We start from the raw sequence: 16,760 nt of genomic DNA on the forward strand, positions 1-16,760 counted from the left end.
AAAACCAAATATTAGTAATAATAAACAGGACAAATTGCGGTCATCCCAGGGAAGATCAAATTAAGAAGAAATCATTTTGCTTAGGTAATTACAACCATTCATTAACTAAGTAGTGACTTACTCATCCATTCTTGCGGTATCAAATTTACCTACCGATTGAAGGATTTTTTTGTCTTACCCAAATAAAATAGATTTTTTGGTAAATTACAACTACCCCTGAGGTATGGTCAAATTATAAAAAAACTCATCATGTTTGGATAATTACATCTATCCCCCTCAACTATAAATTTGCTTACATCTTCACCCTTATGATGTCAAATTCAACATAATCATCTAGATTCCGTGGAATGTTCTCTAGTTTGTACTCGTTTTGTGCAAAAATACAGTTTTTGATGCACCACATCTGATATATACAAGCCAAAAAACACATCTTATGATCATCTAACTTCAAAATGTGGAGCTCGAATGCAATAAAACGGGTACAAAATTGAGAATATTTCATATAATCTAAAATATTCCAGTACATTTGACACCGCAAGGGTGGACGTGTAAAAAAATTCATAATTAATGGTGGTGATTATAATTACCTAAACAAGAGGGATTTTTTTGTAATTTAACAATACCTCAGAGGTGGTTGTAATTTACCCTAGATTTTTTTTTGATAATTTGACCCCAGATGAGGAAGATGGTCGCAATTTGAAAAGCAACTTGAACAACTCAATTTGTGTTTTATCACCACAACTAAAAGTCATGATGGTTAAGAGTCAAACCACACCCTCAATGGCTATTGGCCACAATGGAGGGACAAAGGATGTAGTATGTTGATGACTTCATCCTAATAAATGTAAAGTTAAGGGGCAGATATATAATTTCAGTAAAATGTGGGGTAGCTGATAAAAAGTAGTAATTACATAGATTGACTGAGCAAATGCGCAGACAAAAAACAGTTGGTTTGGTGACACTGACAAACCAGTACCAATCAGCCGCTTCAGGGACCAATTATACTTTTCGGACTAAAGAATTTTGCTTGAATCTTTTAGAATATAATAAATAAAGAATTATTACCACTCATTGTTTTTCTTTCTTTTTTGATTTTTTCTTTTTGAAATTATGGTAGCTTCAGGTAAATCAAATTATGGAAACCCCTCGTGTTTAAAAAATTATAACCACATTTTCAACTATAATTTTTCGTATATGTGCACTCTTGTAGTGTCAAATTTAGCAGAATATTCTCTAGTTTGCACCCGTTTTACCCTATTTCGAGTTCCATATTTTACAACAAGATGATCATAAGATGTGTCTCTTTGCTTGTAAATATCAGATTGTGATGCATCAGAAACTGCATTTTTTAAAACGTGTACAAACTAAAGAATATTCCACTGAATTAATCTAGAAGATTTTGTTGAATTTGACGTCATAAGGGTGGACGTGTAAGAAGACTCATAGTTGAGGGACAGTTGTAATTACCCAATCATAAGGGGAGTTTTTGTAATTTAAACTTATTTCATGGTTGGTGAAATTTACCTTTTTTAATAATTTAAAAACTACTCAGTGTGGCACATAGTGATTACATCCCATTTAGTGGTGGAATAAAGTCAAATTAAATTAATGCTAATGTTTAGCTTTAAATTAAAAACTAAAATTTTAATACATGTTTTTTTTTCATAAACATCCTTGAAATATTTATTCCATATTTATTAAATATTTTAGTAAAAACAAATTGAATAACAAAAATTAAATCTTCACAATATATTCTCATAGGTTGTTTACCCCACAAATTTGGAATTATACATTGAAATTAATAAATGGTGTTTTAAATCCATTGAATTGATTCAACTTGAGAAAATCATATTCATTAGTTGAGGTTTAATTTCATATCCACAACTAATTATAAGGATCAACAGCTAAGATATTATATAAATGCTATATCAATTGCTTTTAATAAAAAAATCCAAATTATTAAAAACAAATCTTTGTTTTAATGTTATTATTATGCTATAGTGTTTGTTCTTCTCGTTACGAGAAAGAGCAACATCGTGTCGAATCGAAAGTATATTTGTTCGAGCTTATTTCAACATGATTTGACTGGATAAGGAATTGAGTAGAGCTCAAACGAGTAACTTAGGCAATGTTTGGAAGCGTTTTGGATCTTATTTTGATTTCATTTTGAGGAAATATGTTTTGGGGGAATAATTTGAGAATGAAAGTAATGTTTGTTTGTATTTTGGAAGGAGACAAAATACACTGTAGCAGTCAAATCATGTTTAAATGTGTTAGAAAAAGGTATTTTTGAAGAAAAAAATTGAAAGATGAAGTGATGTTTATTTGTTTTTTAGTGAAGACATTTTTTACTGTAGCAGTCAAATCATTTTACTGTAGCAGTCACATCATGTCTGAAGGAGAGAGAAACTTTTGAAATTGTTTTGAGAAAATGATTTAAAAAGTGTAATAAATCTCATTTTGTTTTGGGGAAACAATGAAAACAAAATGGAAATGGTTCCAAACATTGCCTTACCTTTTTTACATGTTTTATCATGTTATTTATATAAAGCTCGAGTCGAATTTCATAATTTATCAAACCAAAATATATATTTAAGTCTGGTTTAAGAGTTTATTGCAGTTAGTACCCCTATATTATATCGAATTGCTAAAAAAATATCTTGTGTTATTAATAATGCATAGTTTTTGGCACATTACTCCCTAAAAAGTGAACTTTTAGGGGGCAGTTTGCTAAAATAAGTTGGATCATAGGGGGTTTTTTGCTAATAAAATAACACGGTGAGGTTTTTAGCAATTAGAGAAAACACAGGGGGTTGAATGCAATAAATAAACCCCTAGTTTAATATATTAACAAAAGTTCCCCATACCACTTAGACTCTTTGGCGCGTGATTAGGTGTCTCTTTTCCACCCGCATTTATCCCAAGGTCCTTATTTTCCTCCTCCATTAGATATCCACACTTCTTTCGTCCACCACCTCCAAATCTCCTCCGCCACCGCCCGCCGCCACCTCCGGCAAACACACACTAACACACGCTCAAGAAAACACACTCACACACCACTTCTTCTTCCTCTTTCTGTCTGCACCTGTTCACTCCATCGATCCCCGAGACGCAGGCAAAAAAAAATAAAAAGTTGTTTGAGGCATATACACAAACACCTAGAGGACACAGATAATTTGTTTGGGTTTTTTCTGTTGTCGAGGTTTGAGATGGACTCGGCGGCGCTTACCATGCGAGCTGTCTCTTCGTCTTTCTTTTCGAATCCCGCAAACCCTAAGTTCAGCCATAATCGTAAACCTGCGTCGCCGTCAATCATCAGATGCGTCAATACGCAAAACCTGCATCTCAATTATCCGTACCATCTAAAACCCATTGCCGGGACGCCGCCCTTTTCTTGCTCCGCCGTCACCTCTCACCACCACCCCAATACATCCGGCAGCGACAATCTCACCGCCGCCGCCGCCGCCACCACCGCCAAAGCGAAGCTGCAGCTTCTCATTCAAGAATTCCAGTCCTTAACCGATCCAGTGGAGCGCGTGAAAAGGCTTCTCCACTACGCGGAACTCCTCCCCCCTTTCGACGATTCGTCGAAAAGTACAGACACACGCGTCCCAGGTTGTACTGCTCAGGTGTGGCTGCATGTAGAATTGGACAGTGGTAACAAAGTTCGGTTTTTGGCCGACAGCGATTCCGAGATTACGAAAGGGTTCTGCGCGTGCTTGGTTACGGTGCTCGACGGGGCGACACCCGATGAGGTTTTGGCTTTGAGAACCGATGATTTGGTAGCTTTGAATGTGGTCGGGTTGAACGAAAGAAGGGTTGGTTATTCTAGTAATAGGGCTAATACTTGGCACAATGTGCTGATGAGTATGCAGAAAAGAATCAAATCTCTCGTCGCCGAACGAGAAGGGCTCCCACGTGGCGAGATGTTCCCGTCTTTGATTGTGAGCGCCGATGGCATCGAGGCGAAAGGGAGCTACGCTGAAGCTCAGGTGGGAGTTCTAATTAATCTTGTTATGTTGTGTGGTGTGGTTCGATTATCATATTTGGTTGTCAAATTGATAAGTTCAATAAAAAAGAAAACTTTTTTTTATTTTTATAAATCTGATATGATTAATCAACGGGCATTTGTTACTGTCTTGGAGATGTGCTCGGTTGATTTTTGTCGGACTTCTGAATATAGCAATGGCTACTTTGTCGAAACGTGATCTTTGATAGGTATTGGTTGCAAACTGTCGAGGATTTATTCAAATCAGCTTAGAGTGACTGCATTTCATACTTAGAAAGATCCTCTTTTTTTATCGTATCTGTTCGTTCATTTTGTTAGGTGATAACTAGAACTTACGAGACGTGCTTTTTACTATCTTTTCCTCTGCTTCGGATGAAATTTCTTAGAAGCAAGTTGAATAAGATTTATTTACTAGATATTCGCTTTATCAGCATAGGTAGAAGTTTGAACTGTTAATTTTCGCAACGAGCAATGTTTCTTGAACTAACCTAGAGTCCCTTCGCTGCATAAAACTAGATTATCTATCGTGTGTGTGTGTGTGTGTGTGTGTGTGTGTGTGTTTTGTTCCTATGTGGATATCATGACTGTGTAAAATTGAAAATCCTAAGTTCGAATATAGCGTATTGCAGGCTAGATTTCTGCTACCGGACGAGGTAAAAATCCAAGAGCTAGTGAATTTGCTAGAGGAGAAAAAGATCGGCGTGGTCGCGCATTTTTACATGGATCCCGAAGTCCAAGGAGTTTTAACCGCTGCACGAAAGCTCTGGCCTCATATACATATATCCGATTCATTAGTCATGGCAGATTCTGCTGTCAAGATGGCTGAATCCGGATGCAAATACATCACTGTTCTCGGTGTAGATTTCATGTCCGAAAACGTTCGTGCTATCCTTGATCAAGCTGGATATCCAGAGGTACTGGATCTTGCTCAATTTTTTTTTCTCCAAAATTAATCTTTATATTTTTCTTCGTCCGCTTAATATTATTTGTTACGCAATTTTTTTTTAACTGTGCATGTTTTCTCAGGTAGGTGTGTACAGGATGTCAGATGAACGCATTGGTTGCTCGTTGGCTGATGCTGCAGCTAGTCCTGCATATATGGATTATCTTGCAGCAGCTTCAGCTTCCGTTTCTTCTCCTTCTTTACATGTTGTGTACATTAATACCTCTCTCGAGACCAAAGCGTATACGCACGAAGTTGTCCCGACAATAACATGCACCTCGTCGAATGTTGTCCAAACCATTCTACAGGTTGGTTATTCTCTTCCTTACTTTATAAACATTTGACAGTTTGCATAACTTTCCTACATCCAATTTTTTTTTTTTTTTTTAAACTATTTTTAGCTGCATCTTTTTTATAACGCAGGCGTTTTCGGAAGTTCCTAATTTGAATGTATTCTACGGTCCTGACACCTACATGGGAGCAAATATCATGGAGTTGTTCCGACAGATGATTGTGATGAGTGACGAAGAAATAGCCAATGTTCATCCAAAGCACGACAGAAACTCTATCAAATCTTTGATACCTCGTCTTCACTATTTTCAGGTAAAACTATCACTGCGTGACGGAATTATTATCTGATGCACCAAAAGAACGAGATTAAATAAAACCATGTTTTTCTGTTTCTGGCAAATTCCCTCCTATAATACGAGCTAAATAAAATCTGTCGGCAGGATGGAACATGCATTGTTCATCACCTCTTTGGTCACGAAGTTGTCGGTAAACTTAACGAAATGTACTGCGACGCGTTTCTAACTGCCCACTTTGAAGTTCCGGGCGAAATGTTCTCCTTAGCAATGGAAGCAAAACGAAGAGGAATGGGAGTAGTGGGGTCCACGCAGAATATACTAGATTTTATCAAAGAGAGGGTGAAAGGGGCATTAGATAGAAACGTCGAAGATCATCTTCAGTTTGTTTTAGGAACTGAATCGGGTATGGTGACTTCGATCGTTTCTGAAGTACGGAAGCTGTTGGGCTCTGTGGGGGCCCACGAAGGAGCTAAAGTGAGTGTGGAGATAGTCTTTCCTGTGTCTTCAGAGTCGATTACTCAAACGACAAGTGAAACAGGGGATTTTTCGAAATTCGCTGTAATACCTGGAGTTGCAAGCGGAGAGGGTTGCTCTCTTCATGGTGGCTGTGCATCTTGTCCTTACATGAAGGTTAGCTCTAAATCCGATGTTTCATTTTCGTTGTTTGCATTTGTAGTGTCTGAAATTTTTTCTTGGTTAAAACCTTTATCGAGGTATGAACGTTTACATATTTTTTGTGTGTGTTAATGTAACGTCAACAAGAATGAACATTTACATTCTTGTTTGTAGTATCAGAAACATTCTTTTTTATGACGTTTTCTAGAAATACCATCGATCTCGATATGATATTTGAGTTTATTGCATCTAGTACCCCTGTATTATATCGAATTGCTAATAAATCCCCGTGTTATAAAATATTAGCAAAAAAAACCCCGTATGATGCATTTTTTTTAGCACACCACCCCCTGAAATTGTGATTTACTAGAAGGGTAGTTTGCTAAAGAAAATTGCATCATAGGGGGGTTCTCGCTGATATTTATAACACAAGGAGTTTTTTTAACAATTAGCGTAAACACAAGGGTGCTATATGCAATAAACCCTATGATACTGAAAAGTGACAAAAAAAAAAGTTTACTACTTTTAATTCTTCCACAATTTTGGCTATCGTGAACGGCATTGGTAATTATGCAATAGCTATGAGTTTTCTCGTAAATGGATAAATAAATAAAAAATACGCCTAGCTGGTTCTACTATTCTTCTTACAAAGTTTCAATCGAAACGAAAAATTTCAAAAATAAGTTTCTAATTTAATATTGATCTTTAACTGTTCTTTTAGATGAATTCTCTTGGATCGTTACTCAATGTTTGCCGAAGTTTGCCCCATGACAAAGAAAATCTTTCGGCGTATGAAGCCGGGCGATTCAGTCTGCAAACTCCGAGCGGGAAACTAATTGCAGACGTGGGCTGTGAGCCAATTCTACACATGAGACATTTTCAGGTTTGTTTATTTAAAATTTCACTTCCTATTTGTCGAAAAATATTTACGTTTATTTGTTAAGTTAAAAATCTCGATTGGTGCTTACGTCACAGGCTACAAAGAGATTGCCAGAGAAGCTTATCCAGCAGATACTCCACAGTGGTGGTAGTAATGGAAGATGAAGCTATGCTTAAAAATTGATCCAAGTGAAAAACGGGGACTGATACTTTGTTCAATTAAAGCATATTTTTAGCTGCTAATTATTTTTTATATTAATACTATCGAAGGCGCCCGTATAAGAGCCGATCTGGCGAGTTTTTCGTCACAAAGTGATCGTTCCAATGATTTTTTTTTCTTTTTTTCTTTTTGAAAGCCCGCGATATAGACGCATAGGTTGTTAGATTTAAGGGAATGAATGTGTTGCTTATTTATGTCTTTGTAATGGAACAGTTTTGCTATAGATTTGTTTCGGATTTTTCGATATAGGAAATGTTTTTCGATTGGGAGCTGTAAAAGAGCAGTTCCATAACTCTGATAAATTTATCGATTTTTTTTTTCTTTTTCTATGATAAATTTATTTAGTTGATAAACCTGGAAATTATTTGGTAGTTCTTATCTGTTAGCCTACGTTTGGCAGTAATTGTCACTGTGGGGAGGCCGAGTGTAGGCGGTCAACAATCAAATGCTATGGACGTTTGTGTGTTGAATGCGCTATAAGGTTGGAGTTATGTCTTTCCTGATACCAATATATTTTACGACAATTGGTAGCGTTTGAGTTCCTACATTATAAAAACATAATGTTCGTTTGGAATCATGAAATTGCTATATTTTATTTAAGTTCAATTACACGTACACCCCTGATGTATGCTAAAATAACTTTAAGGTCCCTCTAGTATCGGTAATTACAATCACCACATGAAATATTGTTAGAGACCCGAACGGAATAATGCATTTGATAAGTTATTTCGTTAGGGTTCTAACGGATTATTAGTTTCAAGCAGTGATGGAGACAACATAGAGCTTAGGGGTGACATGGTTCTCCTAACATTTCTTAAATCCTTATTATTTTATATAAGATTTATAAATTTTCGTCCATGGTAGCATTAACGGCCCCGTGAGAAGCAAATATGGTGCGCATATGAGGAAAATTTGAATTTCTCTATTAAAAAAAAAGAAATATGAATTATAAACGAGGATATTACAATTTTAACCCCTCAAGTTTGCACTGATTTCACATTTGATCCCAATGTTCACAAAAAACACATTTGGTCCCTCATGTTTAAATAATTTAACACTTTGGTCTTCTTCGTCAATTTACCATTACTCAGTCAATTAATGCAGTGATGGGCACACGCTTGATTCCGTTAGTTTTAACGGGAAATTGACGGAAATGACTAAAAGTGTTGAATTTTTGAAACACGAGGGATCAAATGTGTTTTTTGTGAACACGAGGGACCAAATGTGTAATTGATGCAAATTTGAGGGACCAAAACTGTATTTTTCCCAATTATAAACATAACAAAACGTTATACACGTGGCCAACGTCGGTGGCAACAAAACAACAACGTTATAATTCTCGGACAATTACCAGCCGGTCGTCTTTCTTTCTTCCTCTCCTCCGCATATTCTCGAACACAATACGCACATCAAAAAAGCTCCACAAAGGTAATCAATTTCTCCTGTGATAAATCTCGCGCATTACGATTGTAAACCCTCTTTTGCTACTTATCGATTTATCTTGCTGTGTTCGAATTCATCTGTGAATGGTAATTTTTAAATTTCTCGTTTTACATTTTGGGGGTCTTTGGGCAATTTCGAAAAAAATAAATATCTGAAGGTAAAATTCAACTGAAGAATTTTAGGTTAAGCTGTTGGGCTGTGACTGAAGATTTACATATAGATATCTGGTTTAAATTTGTTCTATGCTGCACGAATTTCGATTTCAAGAACTGATTTTTATTTTCTGTAATAACTGAAAGCAAACTATATATAGTGTGATGCTGGCAGGTATTTGTTGAAGGATTAATTCCTCTGATATGTCTTAATGATTGAAAGCCGGTTGCGTTAATTTTACTGTCGAACGATTTCGAATTCGTTTAGCATTTTGTCGAAAATATATGTTTTAATCAGAATCAAACACCAATGTTAATATCTAAATTTTGTTTTTTCTAGGATTTAAATCTTTCTACTTCTCGATGCCTTACGGAAACGGGATTATAACCGCACAAGCGAAGCAGCCTCTCGTTTCTTTTGGTGTAATATCAGACGTCCAGTACGCCGACATTCCAGACGGGCGCTCGTTCCTCGGTACGCCTCGCTACTATCGGAACAGCCTCCTCGTACTGCAAAAAGCCGTGCAGAAATGGAACGAGAGGAAGCTGAATTTCGTAATTAATTTCGGTGACATCATCGACGGGTTCTGCCCGAAACCCCACTCCCTAAACGCGATCAAGAAAATCGTGAACGAATTCGACGCTTTCGACGGCCCCGTATACCACATGATCGGAAACCACTGTCTCTATAATCTCCCCCGCGAAAATCTACTCCCGATATTGAACATTCCTAGTCGAGATGGTAAAGCCTATTACGAATTTTCTCCAACACCCGAATTCCGATTTGTGGTTCTTGATGGGTACGACGTGAGTGCTATAGGCTGGCCCGCGAATCATCCGAACACGATAAAAGCCCTTGATTTTTTGAACGAGAAAAACCCGAATTCGGACAAGAATAGCCCGAACGGGCTAGTGGGGCCCGATAGAAGGTTTCTTATGTTCAATGGGGGAGTAGGGAAAGAGCAAATCGAGTGGTTGGATTTCGTTTTAGAGGACGCAACGAGATCGAATCAGAAAGTCGTGGTGTGCTGTCATCTGCCGTTGGATCCTTGCGCATCTTCGAATGAGGCTCTATTGTGGAATTACGACGAAGTGATGGAAGTTGTGCATAGGTACGGTTGCGTGAAGGTTTGTATCGGTGGGCACGCGCATAAAGGCGGGTACGCGGTGGATTCTTACGGTGTGCACCACCGTGTTCTTGAGGCGGCTTTGGAGTGTCCACCTGGCACTAATGCGTTTGGATGTGTCGATCTTTTTAGTGATGGTTTGTTTCTCACCGGTGAAGATAGGCTCGCGAGTCAAGAAATGGTTTTTTAGTTTCGTTGAGGTAATAAATAATTCGTCCAAAAAATAAAATTACGTAAAAAAAATTATATAGTTGCGAAAAAAAATTGGTGTTTTTATTTACGAGTACAAGTTCTTGCGTAGCTTATTTGTGTGCTTCGTAAATGATTCTTGAAATTGCTAGTTGCAGACGGCCGTAACAATAATCTGCATTGTGTACCGTTTACTTGCATTTAATTTTCTATTCATCGTTCTCTATACTTAGTGACGTTTCGGCTTTCGATCGTAGTAAATTAAATTAAATCAAAATTAAAATTAAAATTAGGTGGTGAAGCTTGATTGATCCTGCATTTGTCATCGCTGCATTATTGATGAACAAATGTGTATAGTTATTTTTTATTTATTTTTATTAATAATATTTATTTATTTTCTTGGAGAGTTTACCTTCAAATTTGCCATCTTCACATAATCTCATGTTGATGTGTTTCTTTATCTACAAGTTGACTTTTTCTTTAATTATTTTTATTTATTTTTTAATATGAAAAAAGAAAAAATATCTTGTGGGGTAACTTGCATATTCTCTTGCCATTTATTAATGAAGATGTGCAGTTTAATTAAGTAAGGAGCATGATTGCATAAATTAAGGGATGTGATAAGATTATTTATTTATTTATTGTGATTTTATTTGTAGTCAATAGTTGGTAGAGAGTGCCTTCACATTATCAATATTTTCATTACCATTGACTTTAAGAAAGTGCCCTGCACCTTCTTTAACATCAGTTTAATACTAGAAATTATACGTTATTTCGATGTTACACTCGGTAAAGATTATACTCGGTCAATTTTTACGATTGATCTACACACATCAATGTGGATGTGTGTGTGTTTGTGTGTATATGAATAGTAAAGACATATCCGGTGTATTCACATGTGTATCATGGAATAGACCGAAATTATGATAATAGTTTGCTACTATTAGGTTAGATCGATTAAATAGGATTAATTAGTAAGATTTTTGATTGACAGGATTGAACATTAGTCAAGCAAGCTATTAAAGTTGAAGCTCGCAATTAAGTGTTACTGCGTCGTGAAATTAGTAACACACCATTCTCCATGCGATTAATTTTGTATGGGATGACTTAAATGGATAATTACAATTTTATCCTAAAAATAATAATTTAATTGTGTTAAATACAAGATTTTATAGACATTACATATACTAACATAATCTAACAAATTTAATGGGTACGTTACGGCCACCCTTTGAGATAAGGTCAAATTACTCATCATGTTTGGGTAATTACAACCAACCCTTCAACTATGAATCTTCTTACATGTCCACTATTGCGGTGTCGAATTTAGTTGAATCTTCAAGATTATATGGAATATATATTCTCAAGTTTGTACCCGTTTAATCTCATTCGAGCTCCACATTTTAAAGCAAGATGATCATAAGATGTATTTTTTGATTTGTATATATCAGATTGTGGTGCATCAGAAACTGCAATTTTGCACAAAACGAGTACAAACTAGAGAATATTCCACGAAATCTAGAAGATTCTGTTGAATTTGACACCACGTGGATGGACGTGTAAGAAGATTCATAGTGGAAATGGGGTAGTTATAATTACCTAAACATGATGGTTGTTTTCGTAATTTGACCATACCTCAAAAGGATTGTAGTTTACCCCAAATTTAATACAACATATAATTTAAAGAACCAAACATGTATTTAACTAATTAATTAGTTAACTAGTAGCTAGGGAATTAATCCAGTCTAATGCGATATAGGTAAAGCAAATGAGGTTTAAATTTATGTGGATTCATCCGACGCTTTTTATCAGGTGTAGCATGTGCTTCGATGATTTTGCATTGATGGACAGGCATGATTAATAACCTAACCCCCGGTTCATACTATGCTACACCAGGTAGATATTTACCATTTACAAGCACACAAACACACACACATCCACATGGGTATGTATAGATTAACAATAAAAATCCACCTGATGTAACCTTCACCGGATGTAACATATAAAAAATATACGTAGTTTTGTTAAATTCCGTGAAATAATAGAGTAGAAAGTAAGAAGGGAATTAATTAGCCATGATGAAATAAATAAACGAGAAATTTATTTAACTTTCTTGAATTAATTAATTAATTAACCCAAAAACTCTCGACCGAACCTTATAATTAATTATACATCGTATATAAGGCCTTTTTTTCATATCCCTTACAAAAGCACCAAATACCAACAAAGCCTTTCAGACAATTGATACAATCAAATTTCAAACACAATTATAAAACATAAAAAAAAAAATGTAAAGAAAACACGCTTTTGCTTGTACACACAACATAAACGAAAGATAAAAGTGTGAAATAAAAAATAAACACGACATAGAAAAAAAACCATCATCACTTAGCTTCAGCAATTCTGGTCTTCCTCCTCTCGAGGAAGAAGAATCCGAAGAGAGAAACAACCGAGAAAGCTGAGAAGCAAATCGACGCTATGTCGAGTGACACGTGTCGCCCTGTGACGGCTTCGATGTCGAAGAGGTTCGTCTTCTTCTCGGCGTTTGTGGTCTGCCCGTATGCCAGTTCCACGTCAGCAGCGTCGTGTGCGTATGCCCTGACGAAGTACTTGGCGGTGGGGACGTCCCTCTGCACCGTCCAGGTGGCGGTGGCGACTGCGCCGCCGGCGATGTAGGGTTTGGCGACGATCTTGTGGGAGCAGGTTTTGTCCTTAGTGAGGTCGTCCTTTGTCTTCCTCCAGCCGCGGTCAACTTGGCTCACCGGCGCGTAGCATAGCTTCACCTTAATCGTCTTGTATGAAGCGTCGGCGCCAGCTGGCGCGCTCGGGTCCAGCGCCCACGTCACCGTGATGTTGTCCAACCCAGCTTTCAGAACTGCAATTCATTCAATTAGCTAGGTTAGAGAGAGAGAGAGAGAGAGAGAGAGAGAGAGAGAGAGAGAGAGAGAGAGAGAGAGAGAGAGAGAATCTTGAATTTGATTTTTACCTCCTTCTTTGTGTGTGGCGGTGACGGCAAGAGTTGGGTTAAGAGATTTGAAGGAAACGCCGCCGTAGCAAGTGGCCACCAAGCAAGAAACAAACACCGAAGCCAGAAGGAAACGGTACTGAATCGCCATTTGATCGAAGAACAGTTACGTACTCTCAGAACAATCTAGGAGAGGAAGAGTTGGAGAAGATGAGGAATATTCCTATTGTTGATTGTCTGATATTTGAAAATGAATGATTTTCACTTGTTTATATAGAGCATTAATGAACACGAAGCACTAATTAATTAATTAGTTAATTCGGTGGACTACGAAAAAACCCCTGAACTTATACTAAATTACCAAAATACCCTCATATATCCGTAATTACTAAAATTCCCTCGACGTTTGTTTCCATCTTACAACGACTCCTTTACGATGTGATTTTTAAAAGAATATTTTTTGATTCCGAATAATATTTCTCGAAAAATGTCAATTCTACCAATGCAGACGTACGTAGCGTTTTTTATGCTACTTTTGAAAGGCAAAAGTTACCCTCAAGGGCCTTTACATGGAATCTTTACTTCTCCTCAAATAATATTTTCACGACTTTTTAGTTGAGAGTAATCTTTGTCTTTAAAAGGTAGCATAAAGAAACGCCACGTCTGCAGGGGTATAATTGATATTTTCCGAGAAATGTGAATTAGAATAAAAAAGATTTAGTGAAAAATTACACCGCAAGGGGGTCGGTGTTAGACGGAAACAAACGTCGGGGAATTTCGATAATTACGAATAGAAGAGGGTATTGTTCGTAGTTTAACCTAAGTTCAGGGGGTTTCGTAATTTACCCTAATTAATTTAATTCTACAACGTAAGCGAAAAAGTCAAATACACACAACTTGCAAATAAAAACAAAAATAAATAGATTACTTAATATTGTAAGAGTGGCCCAAAAGTATGTCCAGAGGAGGGGGCAATTAATATTTAAGCCATTAGTTTCGGAGTTGACTTAAATTAATAACATGATTCTTGTATAGTTGGAATTGAAATGGAACTTTTCCAGATATATTCAAGAATCATAAATTTAGTATCTTTTATTATAATTTCAAATTGATATTGTCTGACTTTTTTTGTGTGTGTTTGTGTAATAGTAATAGTTGTGTGGCCGGATTATAATTAATTATTTTACAATAGAAATTAATGTAGATAGAAGTTTTGAAAACTCATTCACTCTTGCCATTTGCCAAGGGTTGGTAATTAAATTTTGAAACTAAGATTGAGGGGTATTATCTATATAATTTTATTGGAATGGAAAAAAAAAATACTATTGGTTGAAAATTCGGTAATATATTCTGTACGTACCGAATTACCGAAATTTTAGAAACCAAAAATCGATTATAGACCGAACTCCTAATGTGATATGCAAATTAACTGACTATGAGGGTGTTTGGATAAACTTATAAGTTATTAATAAGAGTTTATAAGCTATTTCAAATTGTTTGATAATTTTTTTTAAAAAGAATTTTAAAATTTAAAAAATAAGCTGTTGAAAAGCAAATAATATAATAAGTACCTCTACCGTACATTTTTATTTATAATCTTATAATAAGTAAAAATAGGTTATAAACTCATTATTATATATAAACACTTCAAAAATTAACTCTAAAAATAAGACGTGGCAACTTATCAACTTGATCTTAAAACAACTTATCATGCGTAAGAGTTTATCAGTTATTTAAAATAAGATTAGCCAAACAGGCCGTATGTCTTCAAAGTTAACGTTTAGAACTTGTTGTGCTTGTTCAAAAATAATAATGGAGTACGTAAAATACGTGCCAATAACTCAAATAATGAGTACGGAAATAGATATAATCTTGGTGAAAGAAACTTAAACATATAAAGAAAAATGTTTAATTCACTTTTGCACATCTGAAATATAAGGGTAAATTACAAACACCCCCCTGAGGTATGGTCAAATTACAAAAAAACTCCTCTTGTTTGGATAATTACATCTACCCCCCCTCAACTATGATTTTTTCTTACACCTCCACCCTTATGGTGCCAAATTCAACATAATCATCTAGATTGCGCGAAATGTGCTCTAGTTTGTACTCTTTTTGTGTAAAAATACAGTTTCCGATGCACCACAAACTGATATATACAAGTTAAAAATCACATATTATGATCATCTTGCTTCATAATGTAGAGTTTGAATGGGATAAAACGGGTACAAAATTGATAATATTCCATATAATCTCGAAGATTCCACTAAATTTGAGGAGTTGAGGGTGTGGTTGTAATTATCCAAACAAGAGGGGTGTTTTTGTAATTTGACCATACCTCAGGGGGTGTTTGTAATTTACCCGAAATATAATGTTTGGGTACTTTGCACCCGCAAAAATAATTAATAGTACCTCGAAAGATAAGAAATTATTCACATTGCATCCCAATATTGGATATTCTAGAGATTAATGAGAGTAATTTCATCTTTTAATAAAATTATTCTCGAGGTGCAAAATACCAATTGAAACTTTTTAGGGCAAATTACCAAAACCCCCCTGAGGTAAGCCTAAATAACGAAAATCCCCCCCACGTTCTCGTAATTACGAAAACCCCCCTGAGGTATGCAGACGTCTTACAAATCGCTCTAACGGTGTTAAACTCGATAGAATCTTTTTGATTCTCCCGAATATTCCTCCGATAATACCAATTTTGCCCTTGTACACGAAATTACCCTTAGGGGGGTAATTGTAAGCATTTTATCCGGTGCGATGTTGATCGGATTAGGGCTCGAATCTCGAACATCTTTGCGCTGATTCTCGAGTTTGTGATTGAAAAGGTCGAAATTGGCCTTCTGCAGCAGCTCGATCTGCCTCTCCTTCAATTGCTTCAGCCTCCTCTCCGAAACCTCCATCTCCGTCAAACCCTCCAATGCTGCGTGCAAAGACGAGGTGGCGGAGACTAATTTCTCCATTTTCCGCAGCTTCTTGTCGGCGGTTCTCGAGCCGTATTCGAGTTTGCCGAAATCAATGACAGCATACCCAGAAATCAACACGCACATAATGAAATGGGCTGATACTCCAAACTTTATTTCGAATCAGATTCGCACCATCTCTTCACCTTTTAAACCCACTAATTATTATACTAAACAAACATATAATTAATTAATTAATTAATTTACTTATATATATATATATATATCCATATTGATATTATTAATTAACCTCACTTTTTCTTTTTTCTTTTTTTTTTCCTTTTTTCCGACTGATTAATAAAATTGCAGTAGCAGCAAAAATAGTGGCGGCAGAATCATTCATTCCCCCCCTACTGTTGAGTGTTAATGGCCTCCAAGACCGCCGTTATTGCATGGTCTCCTCCGTCAACACTCATCTCACTCACTCACACTGCTAATCATACTCTGATTTTATTTTTTTTGAAGTCTGTGGTTTCACTGGTTTTCAGGGGTTCAGGGGAAGATGGGCCTCAATGAAGAGAGAGAATGGGTCTGCACAATCACCGCCCTCCGCTCTGAAAACGTCCTTTCCGTCGTCGCCGGCAGCCGCAATTCCCTCTCTGAGAGAATTAAATTTTCAGCTTTTTTCTTTTATTTTCACATATTTAACAGAAGGATAT

General features: G+C 36.3%; 3 protein-coding genes across 4 annotated transcripts; 2 read left to right on the forward strand and 1 right to left on the reverse strand.

The window, feature by feature from the left end:
- The first annotated feature begins 2,863 nt into the window (after window positions 1–2,863).
- Window positions 2,864–7,555, forward strand: QS (quinolinate synthase). The gene is made up of 7 exons (XM_013000196.2): window positions 2,864–3,992; window positions 4,639–4,923; window positions 5,036–5,260; window positions 5,376–5,555; window positions 5,684–6,169; window positions 6,876–7,037; window positions 7,130–7,555. Exons 1-7 carry the CDS (start codon window positions 3,210–3,212, stop codon window positions 7,196–7,198), a joined length of 2,190 nt encoding a protein of 729 aa, XP_012855650.2. The 5' UTR covers window positions 2,864–3,209; the 3' UTR covers window positions 7,199–7,555.
- Window positions 7,556–8,554: 999 nt separating this feature from the next.
- On the forward strand, window positions 8,555–10,400 carry LOC105975095 (manganese-dependent ADP-ribose/CDP-alcohol diphosphatase-like protein). 2 transcript variants are annotated; one of them, XM_013000268.2, is made up of 2 exons: window positions 8,555–8,681; window positions 9,189–10,400. In XM_013000268.2, the coding sequence occupies exon 2, from the start codon at window positions 9,212–9,214 to the stop codon at window positions 10,163–10,165; it is 954 nt and encodes a 317-aa protein (XP_012855722.2). In that variant the 5' UTR covers window positions 8,555–8,681; window positions 9,189–9,211; the 3' UTR covers window positions 10,166–10,400. The 2 variants fall into 2 exon arrangements, with proteins under 2 accessions (XP_012855722.2, XP_088679540.1); XM_088823414.1 differs by having other exon boundaries at window positions 8,670–8,782.
- A 1,843-nt stretch (window positions 10,401–12,243) lies between these two features.
- On the reverse strand, window positions 12,244–13,421 carry LOC148767816 (high-affinity nitrate transporter 3.1-like). Its single transcript, XM_088823415.1, has 2 exons — window positions 13,151–13,421; window positions 12,244–13,039 (listed from the first exon to the last, which is right to left on the reverse strand). Exons 1-2 carry the CDS (start codon window positions 13,278–13,280, stop codon window positions 12,549–12,551), a joined length of 621 nt encoding a protein of 206 aa, XP_088679541.1. The 5' UTR covers window positions 13,281–13,421; the 3' UTR covers window positions 12,244–12,548.
- Between the last annotated feature and the right edge of the window lie 3,339 nt (window positions 13,422–16,760).

The sequence above is a fragment of the Erythranthe guttata genome, chromosome 9 (assembly GCF_056151865.1).
Source record: "Erythranthe guttata isolate IM_541 chromosome 9, IM_541, whole genome shotgun sequence".
In the NCBI taxonomy this organism is placed as follows: domain Eukaryota; kingdom Viridiplantae; phylum Streptophyta; class Magnoliopsida; order Lamiales; family Phrymaceae; genus Erythranthe; species Erythranthe guttata.

Excerpts from the sequence above, each read along its gene's own strand:
- QS (XM_013000196.2), top strand. The coding sequence starts at position 3,210 with ATGGACTCGGCGGCGCTTACCATGCGAGCTGTCTCTTCGTCTTTCTTT. Across the intron at positions 6,170-6,875 it reads CATCTTGTCCTTACATGAAG|ATGAATTCTCTTGGATCGTT; the intron begins GTTAGCTCTAAA and ends CTGTTCTTTTAG. Across the intron at positions 7,038-7,129 it reads TACACATGAGACATTTTCAG|GCTACAAAGAGATTGCCAGA; the intron begins GTTTGTTTATTT and ends CTTACGTCACAG.
- LOC105975095 (XM_013000268.2), top strand. The coding sequence starts at position 9,212 with ATGCCTTACGGAAACGGGATTATAACCGCACAAGCGAAGCAGCCTCTC.
- LOC148767816 (XM_088823415.1), bottom strand. The coding sequence starts at position 13,280 with ATGGCGATTCAGTACCGTTTCCTTCTGGCTTCGGTGTTTGTTTCTTGC. Across the intron at positions 13,040-13,150 it reads CGCCACACACAAAGAAGGAG|TTCTGAAAGCTGGGTTGGAC; the intron begins GTAAAAATCAAA and ends AATGAATTGCAG.